The sequence below is a fragment of the Agelaius phoeniceus genome, chromosome 7 (assembly GCF_051311805.1).
Source record: "Agelaius phoeniceus isolate bAgePho1 chromosome 7, bAgePho1.hap1, whole genome shotgun sequence".
Classification (NCBI taxonomy): domain Eukaryota; kingdom Metazoa; phylum Chordata; class Aves; order Passeriformes; family Icteridae; genus Agelaius; species Agelaius phoeniceus.
In genome coordinates this window covers 11,300,130-11,315,609 of record NC_135271.1, presented here as the reverse complement: position 1 = coordinate 11,315,609, position 15,480 = coordinate 11,300,130, and the positions used below count along the sequence as shown (strand labels likewise).

Here is a 15,480-nt window from a genome sequence, read left to right as displayed (position 1 = left end):
AGCAGAAAGGTGAAATGTGCAGAGAAGAGGGACATTATCCTGCTAGCTCAGGAGAATGGCTCTGAATCGTGTCAGGGAGTGCCAGGCCCAGTGCCAGTGCCACAGCATCACAGGTGTGTGATCACAGCACTGCCACCCCTCCCTCAGCACCACCTCCTCGAGGGTGGCTTTGCTCACCTGTCACAAAACCCACTCTAGTGCTGGATTCCATAAAATACAGCGGATAAATCCCCAGCAAGGCCAATTTTAGTAGACCTCTGGCACTGGAAAAATATTCCCTTTGGCTTTTTCCTTATTTTTTTTTTATTTGTCTGGAAATGTCTACCAGCTCCCATTTCTGGAGCAGAAATGCTGAGGATTTAGAATCTGGAAGAAATCTTGCCAGGATAGTGTATTTTTTATTTTTTGTTTTTTTAGGAGGAGGGTTTGGGCTATGTTTTTCACAGTTCATATGCCTGCTTTCATTTCCAGACTTCTCATACATTTCTGTTCCTGTAATCCTGAACCAGGATTCCTTCTTTTGAAGAACTTGCTGATAGGTAAACAGAGAGCAATATAGGGGAGAGAGCTCTTGTCCAGCAACAGCCCCAGAGAGGAAATTTCTGACCACCCCCAGCCTAGCATTTGATTAAATGCTGCATGGCAAGCATTCCTGGCTGATGTGCACATAAACAGAGAACAGAATTTTCTTTATCTGTGCTGCTTTTCATATTCAAGGTAACACAAAGCTCCCATAAATCTTAATGTGAAAAATATGGCTGCTCCCAGTGATTTCTCCTGGGGAATTAAATCCTCTGCAGAGCTGAACACACTGGCTGTCAACAAGTGGTTTCACAGAATCACAGAACCATTTTGGTTGGAAAAGACCTCTAAAATCAAGTCCAACCTTTGACTTATCACCACCTCTCAATTAGTCCAGAGCACTGAGTGCCATGTCCAGTTGTTCCTTGGACATCCACGGGGATGGGGACCCACCAATCCCTGGGCAGCCCTATCCACAAATTCCAGAAATTCCTCCTGATGTTTTGAACACTTGAAGTCAGGGAAGGAACTCCAAATTGGGTTGAGCAGCTTTGCCCAAGCTGTGTATGTTCCTTGTTAGGGAGGAACTACAACCCCCTGTTTGTCCCACAAAAGAACTGGGCCACCTTTGTGGAGAATTGCCCACCTTGAGAATCATGTGAAGCATCATGATGAGGCCTTCCCTGCCTGGATACTTCCCAGTGCTGGAAGGAGTGAGGCTGAAGAGGTTGGCTCCTGTTTCTGTGCAGATGGCATGGACCAACATTTTCTTTCCAACACCAGCAGGTCCTGCCAGCAACAGGGATTTCACCAGAGGAGCATTCTCATGAACAGTTTGGGAACCTGTAAAAAGTCATAAGGCACTATTATTGCTTTCATTTAAATCTGCCATAAAGGTAATGGAATGATTCCTCCTTTTTTATTCCCCATAAATAATTGATAACATGAATTAATTGTTTCCTTCCTATGCCATGAGTGCTCTTGAGTTCAATTCTGTAAAACCAGAGCTGAGAGCCCAGCAGATTTAACATCTCTCTTTGGAACAAGACCCACCCACCCTTCTTTGTACCTCCTGATGGGAAAACTTCACTTTTAAACCCCTGTGAGCTAAAGGAATGATTTTGAGAGCAGAGGAAATGTGAGTGCCAGGGTTGCTGTGCCTGCTCAGCATTCCCACTCTGTCTCCATGGCTGCTCCAGGTAAATCATCCTGGCTGTGACAAATATGATCCATCACCTGGGAAAGCCTCACCTTGACAAAACACAAGCACAGACAGATTTAGGTGGTTGATGGGGATGGAACTTGTCTTCCCTGCAGCTGCCAGCACATGAACTGGGGACAGGGGAACCTCCAGAGGTGGAAGTGGCAGGAAATGTCAAATGTTTTGTCCATGCCCACTTTGCCTCGATGCCTAAAGATGTGCTGTGTCAACAGTGGTGCTGTTTAAATGTGTTTGAAAATCCCTGGGAGCATCCACTGCATCTGGAGCTCTCTCAGCCTGGTGTCCACCAGATTGTGGGAGTGAAACTGGCCCCAAAACTGATGGGCTGCAGAGGGAGCCTTTGCCTCAGCCTGGAGAAGCCCTCTGGCTTAATGGGGATGGCTGCTATTTAAAACAAATCCAATCAGGGTGGTTATCTATGTCCTAATGGTTTAACATCCCAAATAAATGGCAGGGAACTGAGCACAGAGACAAATGCCATTATTCTAGCACGGTGCAGGGTGTAGGAAGTTGTCAGCCACCCAGGCTTTATTAATATTTGGTCATTCCACAGCAATCCATTACTATTGCACAAAGATTTATTAGGAGGGGAGCAGCAGACTCCTCTGTGTTAAAAATGAAGTATAGCTTCTAATATTCTTTCTCCTTTCAGCTGCTTGTAATTTTCTTAATGCCATTTAAGCTGGGGCTTTCCTTGCCATCAGGTGGCTATTTTGAGAAAAACTTTCACTTCTGTGATACACAATTATCTCATGATGAACAAGTTTGGAGACCAATTAAGTGAAATGTCATCCGTAACAGATCACCCCATAGGTGAAACCATTCCTGAACCTTTTTTTTTTTTGGCTCATGCAATAGCTTTTGTTACTCCAAGGCATTTTTCAAACTGCTCTTGCAAGTACCTTTTGTTTGTTTAACTAGTCCAGGGTCTCCTCTCCCTAGAATTTTTGCCAATTGTATGAATGGCAGAAAACTTATGGGTTCTCTTGATTAAGGGGGTGTCTCAGGGCTTGATTTCCCTAGATCAGATGGTGTCAAAACACAGCTTTGGAGGAGTCTGGGGATATGTGAAACACATTGTGCAGACAGGGATAACTGCTGAGCTCTCTCAGCTGACTGCAGTCAGACCGTCAGCCTTACCCCAAACCAGCTGAGGGTGTTGCTCCAGGTGGGAAAAGCCCCATCCAAGCTGAGGAGAGAATAACCTGAGCACTTTGGAAGGAGGGGAAAACAGAAATTCTGTGTTTGCTCTGTGTTTCAGGGTGGGAGGCAGGCAGATGTTGGTGATTTTGCCCATCTAAGGGGGATGAGCAGACACTGACACATCCTGGAGGAGTTAAAATCTCCCTGAGATCCACTGAGATTCCATTCAGGAATGGAAAAGGAGGCAAGTGAAGTATTGAGGCTGGAAAATCTAATCAGGAGTGGAAAGGGGCACAAACGAGGTTTTGATAAAGGCCCCCGAGACAGGCACTTCTTGCAATCACTGGTGTTTGGCACAATGCCATTCCCAAGTGAAAAATGGGATAGATTTTACATTAAAAGCAAACAACCTGACCCAGCAGAGCCTTGCTAGATATTGGCTAAGCCTGGCATTAAAACTGCAAGGGCATTTACAAGTGTTTTCTGTGATGTACAAAATGTATCCAGACTAATTCCTCCAACGATTGCACCGTGCAGCACCAGTAACATTAGCCAGCTTGTAAAAGGTAAATTGCAACCTTAGCCCTTCCCTTAACTTGATTAATTTTGATCACTGGAGCTTGTTTTAGTTATTATCTTTCCCAAGTGGTTTCCCTTGATGTGCTGCCATTCACAAACTGTTGCCATGCAAGCTGAGATGGGCTGGGGAGGGCATGCCTGCCCCTCTGCACTGTTCAAGTGCACAGCCCTCACTCTGAAGGCTTCATTGAAAAACAATTAGACTGCAAAATGCTTCAGATTGCCACTAATCAACCCTGTCAAAGCCAGTAAGATGCACTTTCTGGCAGGAAGCAAAGCCTCAGAGTGCTCTGCCCTCTGGTGTGCTCTTACCCAAGGGCAATATTCCATAGAGTGCCACCAGCTGCCTGACTTCTGGGATGGAGGGCATGGGCTGGGCCCCTGTCTCACGAAGGAGGCTCCCCAGACAGTCGTAGTAGCCTGTGAGGAGGAAGCAGGAGCTCAGCAAATGTGCCAGAGTTGTTGCAGAAAGCATCACTCAGGGAATGAGGAGCTGCCCCAGCACGGGGCTGGAGCACACGCTCAGCAGAGCCAGGCTCAGGGACTCGAGCTGGGCAATCTTCTGGTGGAATGTGGCCCTGAGAAAGGTGAAGTGCAGAGGGAAACTGGAGCTGAGCAGGCTGTGGAAGTTGTTCAGCAGAGAGCAGACGGTTTCCAGTAACCCTTGAAAGGAACTTTGTGGAGAAGAATCATTAGCAGCGCCATAAATCACGCTGCTGGCAAAGCATTCCTGGATTTGGGATTTTGCAGGGCTAGAATCCCAGTGAACCATGAGCTCTCAGAAGGATTTCAAAAAGGGGGAAAAGCTTTTTTAACAAGCTTTTCCCTGGCTGGGTCCCATCTCAGCTCCTCACTGTGTCACCTCATTTGGTGGGGCCCTCTGCTTTGCAGTTCACCTCTTCTTTCCTGCCCCCCCCCCGCCTTTTTATTCAAAAAAACCTCCACAAAACAACCCAAGGAAACTAAAAATCCCTGACATGAGCTGAAAGGATTTAATCTTGCCTTGGCTCTGGTTGCACAGCTATAATCACATTGCTTGCCCTGTCAAAGCCCATATCCAAGCAGTGTTGGAGAACAAAGATACAGGAGGATGGGCCACAAGCAGGAAAAGCAGTTGTGATGCAGTCAGTGATTATTTTTAGCATAAATTACATGTGATTATGGTGATTATTATTGAAAAATAATAATATATTATGTTTTACTGGAGACAAGAAGGCAGAGGGCAAGAGGCCTCTGGAGCAGAGGCAAATTAGCAGTGGTTAAGAGCAAAAGTGGAGGTATAATTTGGGGGCAAAAAGGCAGACAAGGCCTGGTGCAACTGCCCCCTCCCCTCTGAAGAATAAAATTAATTTCAGGTTTTATCTTTTATTTAAGGAGAAATCAAAAGAACGGGATAGGAATTAATCTTCACAGATTTAATTAGAAGGCATCAAAGGGTTTAATTGCAACTGCACATAAATCACAGTGGATATTCTCTGACTAATTTAGATAAGGTCACCAAGAAAATTAGTTCAGTGATGTCAGTTTGTCATAGAGGGGGGACATTTCAGTGCCTTTACTGGCTGTGTAGCACAGTTCCACTCTTTGTCCTTTCCCCAGGAACTGGAAGTGACCTTCCTTAGGCTCCAGCCATGGAAGGCTGAGCAGATGAAGGCTTCTTTCTCTGCAGGCTTTGACTGTGTCCTTGGAACCTTCAAAAGAGTTTTTCTGGATTTCAAAAAATGGTTGGAGATGTGCTGTTTTAAAAGCATTTGTGATGGGGGAATGTTTGTTGGACAAAAGTGACCTTGATAGGTTGGGAGAACAAAGAAAGAATGGAAATCTTCCTTTACTTGGTGGTCTTTAATGAGCATGAAATGGATGGGACACTTAATTGAGAGAATGAACAGCTCTTCAGAGGGGTGGGCAGAGGCTCTGCAGGCTGAACTGGTGCTTCTAAGAGTTTATATAAACATGGCATTTGGGGGTGATATTGAATTTGTCTTTTCTGCCTTGGCCTTGTACTGTCAGCCTGTAGCACTTCTTCTGGATGGCTGCAAATTCAAACCATGGCCTTTGACATACCTGAATCTTGGGGTTTTTCTGCTGTTAAGATGCTGTGATTTCCCTGTGTGTCACCAAATGTTTGTGGGCATGGTGTTAGACGCCTCTAAAGTCTGCAAATGTGGGGTTTGGGGTTTTTTTACCCCTTTTTTTTTCTCTGTAGAGCATAGATAAGCAGGTCTGGCTGCAGTTGCAGCTAACAGAAACCAGACAAGAGGAGTGTGAAATGCAGAACTAGGCAGAGACACATCTTACTCACATGAAGGGCCAGATATGCCTCAAAGCACTGCTCAAAGTTCATGGGCAGTCAGGGAGGTGCAGGGAAGGGGCTGAGTCTTTACAAAAGACAACAAAAGCTGGAGGTACAATTTTTGCTGCTCTCTGGGAAATATTCTGCATTATGGATTATGACCCCTGCTCTGTTAGACTGGCACTGTCTTGGCACTGCCTGGCAAGGGCTCCTTGAAGGCTCCAGCTCAGAGTGGCTGTGACATCCACAACCGTTCAAGGTTGCTGCTGTTGCTGCCTGGAGTCAAACACCAGCTCTGCAAACAGGTCCTGCCTTCTGTAGCAGAAGTGAAAGCTCCTGAGCAGCCTTGATTTGCATACCTGGCCTTAGATATTCAAAGTGCAGTGACCTGAATTCAGTCCTGACTGAAATAGGGGTCAGTGAAGGTGGAATGGCTGGAGGTTTGGCCAAACACCATGTTTGCTCCAAAAGGGGTACTTTACCCATGTAGTCAGAGAGATTCACATTCTTGACTTGGATGAGCAATCTTTCTTCTGCAAGTTGCTGGTACAGGGAATCAATGGTCCTGCAGGCAAGAGACATCAGTCAGAAATGGTCAGGAAAAGCTCAGTGCTCTCAGAACTGAGCCAGCCTGGGAGTTATTTGTTTGCCCAGCTTTATAAATGCCCTCTGTGGCTCAGAGGTGCATGATTAGTGCCATCAGTGCGAAATCAATAAGCACAGTTTCTGTCTTGTGCTGAGCAATGTCTTTCCCTCCCTCACAGGCTGGGTCCCCCTCTCCTGCTGACTCCATTTACCCATTTCAGGTGATGCCAGATCAGTTATGACTTGTGTAATGGACTCATTCATTAATATCAATTACTGGGAAATTATTTTTAAATTACACAATAATGGCAATCCTAACACTACTATACCTGTTCACCCAGCTCTCCAATTAGTACTAATTCATTAATTCTTCTTGGAATTCATTGTGTTGGCAACAGACAGCCTCATCTCTCTGGGAACACTCTGGGAATGCCTCACTCAGATCCACCACCTACAGGGTTGTGGTCAGAGGGGGATTGGGGCAAAAATATCCAATTTGGAAGTGTTGCCCCATCCCTGGCAGTGTCCAAGGCCAGGCTGGACAGGGCTTGGAGCAGCCTGAGACAGTGGGAGGTGTCCCTGCCCATGGCAGGGGTGGCACTGGATGGGCTTTGGGGTCTTCTCCAACCCAAACCAGTTTGGGATTCCATCAAATGGGCAAAAGTTCCCCAGGGGAAGTTTCTCCCTATCTCCATTAGTGGCTGGAAGTAGATCCCAATAATGAAGGAGTTAAAACACTTAAATTTGTGTGTGGTTTTCTAGTGATGTGGATCCTCTCTATGCTTTCTTTTGGAATTCTAGGTATTAATTTCAAGGACATTTCTGGCACTTGGTTTTATAGAGTAACACTGCTTCCAGGATGATGAAAACTGAATAAACCTGTCAGAAATTCTCAGTGTATTGACATCATAAACAATATTGACTTCAGTCTTTTTAGATCTCTCAGTGTTTTTCCACAATTTTCACATTCTTTCCCCTCAATTATTCTGTCTTTCTCACCTATCTTAATTGGGATGTCCTGGTCTGGCTACAATAAATATATTTAATAGTGCCTCTCAGCTGGCTAATAAACCTCCAGGTATAATTTGAGGTCTGCAGCCTTTTTTTCCATTTCAGCTGAGGAGTTTTATGTTTATGCAGTCTTAGTGGCACAATTAATGTAGGAGCAGCAATAAGCAAATCCAAAATTTAATGCACCTTCAACAAGGTTGATTTTGCTGCTCTGACTCTTGCTTTCATCCTCAGTGGTTTTATGTTGGGAATGCATCATAAACCAGACAGAAGTTGGAATGGGACTAACCTGGCAGCTCTGGTGGGAGCAGGACTTCTACTTTTCCTGGTTTATTATTTTTACTGTGCCAGTTAAATGATGCATGTCCCCTGCAAGGGAGGTGGATGTGACCAGTCTGTGCTGACTGGAGCCCCCTGTGCCCCCTTCACTGGGCCAAAAGGGAGATTTTAATCTCAGTTATTCAGCTCCTCTCTGGGTTATTTCTGAAATGCTCAGCAGGGAAGAGCAAAGCAGGGAGCCAAAATGCCAGATAAAAAGCCAGCTACTAAAAAGCTCATGTTTTCAGCTGGCTGCATGGTAAGTTTATATCTAAGGAAGCAGATATGTGCAAGAGCAGTTTTAAAAGCAGGGAATATATCAGATTTTGGCACTGTTCTGTAGGAGAGGTCCTGCTCTGTTAGAATGTATGAGACATGGATTTTAAATATTTGCTTGGAGGTGTTTTTTAATTTTTTTTAAAATATATTTTAAAGCAGGTAAAGAGCTCATTGGCTGATTGTGTGGTGCCAGCACCCAAATGATGGAGTCCAGGTCTGGCTGTTCTTGCACCAATGGGTTTGGGGGGGTGAATTTCACTGACTGTGTTTGGCACTGTGCTGTTCTCCAGCCCTGCTCCTGGATCAGCTGTTCCCTGTGGTGATGCCTCTGTGTAGTGTGAAAAATGGCTGGGTTTTCAGGGAACACATCACTCTCATTGAAAATGGCAGGGCAGAAGGAGAAATCCTCTGAGATGCTCCAAATAAAATAAGAGTGATTCAAAGAGCAAGGGTCCACAAGAGGAGGCCAGGTCTGCCAGGACTCTGAGTGATCCATGAGACTGATTTATGGCATGTACACCACAGCTCAGCCATGAGGGGGATTTGGGGAGTGTGTGCAGCCTCCCTTACTGGGATGGAAAATCTGAGAGCCAACAAACCAGCCAGGTGCTTCTGCACCTGCAGGGAGGGGAAAGATGCACCCAGGGCCCATCTCCTGCTGAAATGCTGCATGTGCTGAGCTCTGCCCACTGCAGTTCACCTGCCTGCAGGGGAGGGACTGCTCCTGCTGCTGTGTGACAGCACAATGGGGACTCGAATTTGTGTTTGTGGTGAAGGTGAAGAAAACCAAGGCTGATATTGGAGATCTAATGCAGAAAGGTTCTCCTTACCTGCCAGGAGTCAGATCTTTCTCCAGCTCAGATATCTTTTTCTTTGCAGGTGTCTTGCTTGCCTGAGGACCACACAAGCAAGGAGGAGTTAGTGACTTTGGAACAGATAAATATTTTTGGATGTACTGAAGCAAAGTGAGGGCCAGAACAGCCAATGTTTCAGTGTTTGAACGTAGCCCAAAGACAAAAACCAAATCCTTAACCAGCAGTGCTACATAGCAAAGCATCCCAGGGTCATTTTGCTCCAAGGGAAGAAGCTTCTCTCCTTCCTTTTGCTTGGATATTAAACTTTTTTTTTTTTTTAATTGGCACAGCTGTCTAGGTCAGAGGTGGAATCCCCAGCCCTAAAGGGCTTTAAAAGCTGTGTGGATGTGGCACTTGGGGACACAGTTTGTGGTGGCCTTGGCAGGGCAGGTTAAGGGCTGGACTCGATGATCTCTCAGAGACCTTTTCCAGTTGCGTGATTCTGGAACCCACTTCTGTGGGTGAGGGGAGACATGGCCCTTGCTCAAGAAGGAAGCAGGAAGGAAAAGGGTGTGGGGTCTAAGTAGCTGCTCCAGAGACTGTTTATGCCTTTTTAAAAAATAGATATATATTAAGTAAAATATCTAAGCAGCTTCCCTGAGAGGAAAAGCTCCTGAGACTCTGGCTACCCTCCTAACCACTGGACATCCTTCTCCTCCCTAATGCCTCAGGGAAGAAGCTGGAAGAGGTCAGAAAACACAACCTGCTCTTTTCATCTTTTCACCACAATTTCACCACAGAAAGATTTTGACTCGTCTCCCTCATTTCTTTGCACCTTACAAAAAGAAACTCCTGGCAAACATAAATAAGGAAGATGTGACTCAGGCTTGTCAAGCCCCTCCATTAATTACAGCTCAGGAGCCATAAATATGGTTAGGGATAATTAGTAGTGTGGAGAGGGCATCATTAATCCATGTTAGTGCCCACCACTGGTGTGTGAGCTCCTTAAACCACCTCAGCATTGCTCCAGTGGAGCTGTTTACACAGAAACCTTGGTGCACCAGGGGATTTCTCCAACAGCTTAAATTTAAGCACGTGCTTAAATGCTTAGTTGAACAAGACAGCTTATTCTTTCCAAAAGTTTATGTTCACTTTCCTGGGAATACAGTCATTTACTTTGCTTTTTTTTATAAGAGTGAATACTTCTGCAGAGCTCTGGAGGCTGTGTTGTTGAGTTTAAAAAAAAATCCTATCCAATTATCTGGAAAATGCTGGGCTTTTTCACAGAATAGATCAGCAGCCTTCAGGAATACATCAATTTCAGGTTTTTCAGGGATAGACACAATGTGAGGAACCTGTGGTTCCATCACCTGTTCCTGTTTGTGATGCCACAAAGATAATGCAGATGAAAATGCAGCCTAAGCCCAGCACTACATGGATCAGCTACTGACACAAGGAGATGGTTTGGGTTAGGATAAAGCAAACAACTCTGTATTTGGAGAACTAAACCTTAGGTTTCTTTACATAAATAAGTTTGGCAGCAAATATTGATCCAAATGTGCCAGGGGGATTTTGTTTTGAAGAAAAGGACTGGGAAGAAGAAAGCACATGCCATGCTGTTTTAACAACTGTGGAAATATTGAGGCTGTCACTGGTTTATTTTTGCTGTTCCTCCTGTTTTGTCTTTTTAACTTCTCTTCCAACAAGCCAGAAATTACATATATTTGTGTCTGACTGGGAAGAAAAGCTCGTTTCAACCTATGTAAAGACACAAAGCATATGTTGAATTTATTGGCCAACTGGTATTGTCCTCAAGGCAGCTTCACCAATAAAGTAACTCCAGAGCAAAACAAAAATGAACTGTGTGGAGGAAGAATGTGTTTTCCTAATTAACAACAGCACTTGCAGGGAATTTGGCACAGGCTGAGATGTGATAAGGGCAAATATGAATTGTAGACAATGGCTTGTCTCCAAAATGTCTTACTGGGAACTGCTATTATTTAGGAAATGATAATGTTTAATGGATGTGAACACGCTGCTCATTTAGAATGGAAATCTCCTGGCTGCTCTGCCTGAAGTGCCAGCTGAGCTCCTGTGCAGCCATGCCCTGACTGGGTGATTTCCTGCTTTGCTGACCCCACAGAGTGAGCTGCACCAGGTGGCAGCTGGGAGGGACACTGGGTTCTGTCCTGTGCTCTAGGGGTGGCTTCTCCCACCCAGCGAAACGTTTTGGGCAGCTCAGAGGTTGGAGCAGACAAGAACCTGATTTCAGAGCCAATTCCAGAGCCCTGGCTGCTGCTGGGATGGCAGCAGGAGGGAGAGGCTGTCCAAATGTGTCCCTGAGGGCAATGGTTGAAACTGGAGGATTTGTGGCACCCTTTGGCTGTGATCTCACAGTCCTGGCTGCAGCTATGGCCACCACAGGAATCATGGCATGGCTGGTTTGGAAAATCACCCAGTGCCACCCCTGCCATGGCAGGGACACCTTCTACCATCCCAGGGTGCTCCAAGCCCTGTCCAACCTGGCCTTGGGCACTGCCAGGGATCCAGGGGCAGCCACAGCTGCTCTGGGCACCCTGTGCCAGGGCCTGCCCACCCTCACAGGGAGGAATTCCTTCCCAATATCCCATCTAAAGGCACTCTCAGTTGGAAGCCATTCCTCCTTGTCTGTGGTGTTTGTGAGGTCCCCAGGAGGAGGTGAGAGATGAGAATCTGACTCCATGTTCTCAGAAGGCTGATTTATTATGATATGATATGATGCTATACTAAAACTCTACTAAAGAAAGAGAAAGGATACATCAGAAGGCTTAACAAGAATGAATAATAAAAACTGGTGACTGACTCCTCAGAGTCTGACACAGCTGGCTGTGATTGGTCATTAATTAATAACAATTCACATGGAACCAATCCGACATTCACCTGTTGGTCAACAATGTCCAAGCCACATTCCAAAGCAGCAAACACAGAAGCAGCAATCAGTAATTATTGTTTTCATTCCTCTTTGAGGCTTCTCAGCTTCCCAGGAGAAGAAATCCTGGGCAAAGAGGATTTTTCAGAAAATATCATTGTAAAACTTGTCCCTTGTTGTAACAAGTCCCTCTCTGTGGTTCTTGTAGGTTCCCTTGGGGAACAGGGACAGGACAGAAGTGCTCCTGTGGTTTAAGGGAAACAGCAGCAGCTGATGCAGTTTTTTAGGGGATTCCTTGGATCATGTGAGATGTTTAAGATGGGAGGTTGAGCAAGTGAAGCTTTTCATGGGACCTGGGTTGAGAAGTCTGTTCTAGCAGTGGTGAGATAAAACAAGCAGCTTCTGACACTGAAAAATGCTCAGACAAAGATGCTCCCACTGATTCATTAACTTGCTGAATGAGGCACTCTGCTCTGCCATCCCTGTTGGATTTAGGATCCAAAGAGGTGACAGCTCCTACAGCTGGCTGAGGGCTCTGGGTGCAGCAGTTACAGGAAATCCAGCAGGGCTTGGGAAACAGAGCCTTCAAACCCAGCCTTTCCTCAGTTCTCACCCAGCTTCTCTCCTGGCATTTATATCTATATTGATATTTATATTTTACATATAATATTCATATTTCTATATTACATATTATATATAAACTTATACCTACACATATAGCTATATTATAACTATATATAATTATTATATATTAATTTAATTTTATAACAATTAGTAGAAATTAATTTAATTTATATTCATATAAATATAATATTTATATTTATATTTTATACTTATATATTTATATCTATAGATATAGGTATAGACATGTTTATATTTATAGATATATTTATACATCTTGTCAGTATTTCTGTCACAGCCACTTGTGGTTTTCTTGCTTCTACCCAGTTTCACCAAAAAGGAACCTCCAAAGCTGTGTTGAGGCCTAGCTCAGAAACAAGTTTTCCACACTTAGGTTCTCATGTCCCCCTTTCCTGGGTTTTCTGTGTCTTTTTTTCTTTTTTTTTCCCTGAATTCTGGCCATGCCTTTGTGTATGTGTGGGTGTGTTCATTTCCAATGCATTGCTTTACCTGCACTGGGGATCAGCAATAAATCCTTGGGGGAGCAGAGCAGGAAAAGCAGCACAATGGGCTCGAGAGAAAGAGCTCTGATAAGCTCTTAAATGTAACTTCCAGATCAGTGACTGCCATGTTCCTCCCTCAGAGGACATCTCCCTGCCAGCCCTTCCTCAGCCTGGCCTTTCCCAGTGCTCCCAGTCCCACCTTGGTGATCCTGCTTGGGCAGGGGATGAGCTGCCACTGTGCCAAGAGAAGGAAAATGCAGCTTAGAGCAGAGCTGACCCAATTCCTCTGTTCCTGCTGTGTCCCCATCCCCTTTCCAGTGAGTCATGGGACCAGGGGCTCTCTGGAAGAATCAGAGGCCAGCAAAGTGTGTCTCAAACAGGACACTCTGCTCCATCCCTGGGTGTGGGAAGCTCCCAGCTTGGAAAGAGGCACAGGTGTCACAGACATATTTTATGAAAAATCCTTTTTGACAGGATTTTTTCTCCTCAGAAGCTGAGAAGCCTCAGGGGAAAAGAAAAACAACAATTATGTGCTGCTGTGGAATGCAACAGGTGCATCTTTGATTGGTCCATGTGAGTTGTTTCTACTTGATGACCAGTCACAGGTCCAGCTGTGTTGGGACTCTGGTCAGGCACAAGGTTTTATTATCATTCCATTCCTTTCTTTTCAAGCCTTCTGATGAAATCCTTTCTTCTATTCTTTTAGTGTAGCTTTAATGTATCATTTTCTTTTAATATAATATATATATATATCATAAAATAATAAATCAGCCTTCTGAAACATGGAGTCAAGATTCTCATCTCTTCCCTCATCCTGGGACCCCTGTGAACACCACTACACACAGGATCTGTGACTCCAGCAACTGCACTGTGCTTTATTGAATATTAGCTGCAATCTAATTCATTTTGCTATTTCCACATCAGTCTGCTGCTCTGGAGACCCACTTGTCATGAGAAGAACAATTTTTTTTCACCCAAGTTTGTTCTTCCACAAAGCTGCCAAATGGAGGATTTGTAGTTTTACAAAGTTTATAGAGAGAATAGTTCTTTCAGGTGAGTAATCTTAATTTCAGCACTGGGAATGGTGGGGACAGAGGAGGATGGGGTATTTTGATAAAGGAAGACATTCCAAAGAAACTCCTCTTATCTTCAGGAGGTCTAAGAGCAGCCCTTGGTAGGGCTAAGTGTCAGCTTTTAGCAGTAAGTGGTGTTTGAAGGTTTGGGAATCAGTGATAAAGAACTGATGGAAATAAAGGAGTGGCTCTGGGTAGGCCTGGAGATGTTATATATTGTTTTTCTTAAATCTAAGACCTGAGATGTCTGGAACACTGATTGGAGGGGAGAAATTTCCCTTTAGATTCAAGTTCCAAAATGTCCTTATTGTATTCCCCACAAAAGAGACTTTAAAACTCAGATTGGTTCCTGTGGGTCAGGCAGATTTTTTGTTTTTAATATGGATTTGACAGAAATTTTCTGAGTTGGGAACTACTCATCTTAAGGCTTGGAAAGGCACAGAACACCTGCCTCTGGTAGGGATTATTCCCTGACAAAGAGAGCAGAAGAAATCCCTCCCTAAAACAGAGAGAATGGCCAAATGTGGCATCAGGAATTTGGGATAATGGTCTCTAGACACAAAATTCCACCTGTAAAAGCTCTCCTGAAGAAATGACCCTTTCATTGCCCCTTGCCCACTGCCAGAGTGCAGGAGAAGGTCTGATTCCTCTGAAGAATGTTGAATTCTCCTGAGAATGCAGAATAACCCCTTTGTTTTTTGGCGGGGGGATGTTTCACACTGAACTCAGACACACTCCTGGCTACAATGAGAACCTGAGCCTGTTATTTTGTGCTGCAGAGCTGAGGGGAGACATATGGAACCTCAAATGTTGCTTGAAAAACTTTCCAGAGAGAGAAGAGATTTTTTTTTGCTGAATAATAAATTAATGAGGCATTCCCAAAACTTTCCAGCTCATATTATTCTTATTATCTAGAGCAGGTTATCCTAAAGCAGATCTGCAGTCTGTGTGCACAGGTATGCACTGGTTTGGTTTATGGCTGAGATATTTATGCAAATACTAATTGGAAAAAGCCTTTTCCAGTGCTGAATGGACATTTTAAATGGCTTTGCACAGGGAAGATGTGTTTTGACTTAAACTGCACCTTTCCTTTGGTTCCCCATCCCTCAAACAGAACTGTTTTGGCTTGGGTGGGGTTATTTTAGATGAAATCTTTAAGGAATTTCTATTCTCTAATTAGTGCTTCTTTCCCTGCCTCGTTCTCTCAGGCTACTGGCACAACTTGGGAAGATAAAAGTTAAATAAATCTTAAATAATCTCCACCCTAAGCTATTCCAACACTACACTGAAGGGAAAAAAACAAACCCAACCCAGCCCCTAAGATAAAGCTCTGTAATTCCAATGGGACATTTTGCAGCAGGGCACAGACCAGCTGATCTAAATGTGGCTGCCCATGAAAACTTGGGGGAGATTGTTGCAATATTTTGTCTGTCTGTCTTAAGCCCCCCCTATTTTTGAAACAGATTTAGGAATCCAGTTGGGATCAGCTTTCAGAGCTGCCCCAGTCTTTTCTTATTAGATTGTCCCTGGAGGTTTGTCAGGTGAAAGAGCATTTTTAAAGATAATTTGAGTAGAAGTAGAGCAACAGCAAGTATTTGCATGCTAAAAGGTATTACAGAAATGAAATGC

General features: G+C 44.5%; 1 protein-coding gene across 4 annotated transcripts in view; it reads right to left on the bottom strand.

The window, feature by feature from the left end:
• Positions 1-15,480, bottom strand: part of DRC11 (dynein regulatory complex subunit 11) — a 106,899-nt gene that overhangs the window by 19,531 nt on the left and 71,888 nt on the right. For 3 of the 4 annotated variants that reach the window (XM_077180965.1, XM_077180966.1, XM_077180968.1), the window contains 4 exons: positions 8,783-8,844; positions 6,242-6,324; positions 3,779-3,886; positions 1,169-1,365 (listed from right to left, as the gene is read on the bottom strand). In XM_077180965.1, the coding sequence (XP_077037080.1) occupies positions 1,169-1,365; positions 3,779-3,886; positions 6,242-6,324; positions 8,783-8,844 (450 nt within the window). The remainder of the gene's footprint in view (positions 1-1,168; positions 1,366-3,778; positions 3,887-6,241; positions 6,325-8,782; positions 8,845-15,480) is intronic. The other variant, XM_077180967.1, reaches the window with a different exon arrangement.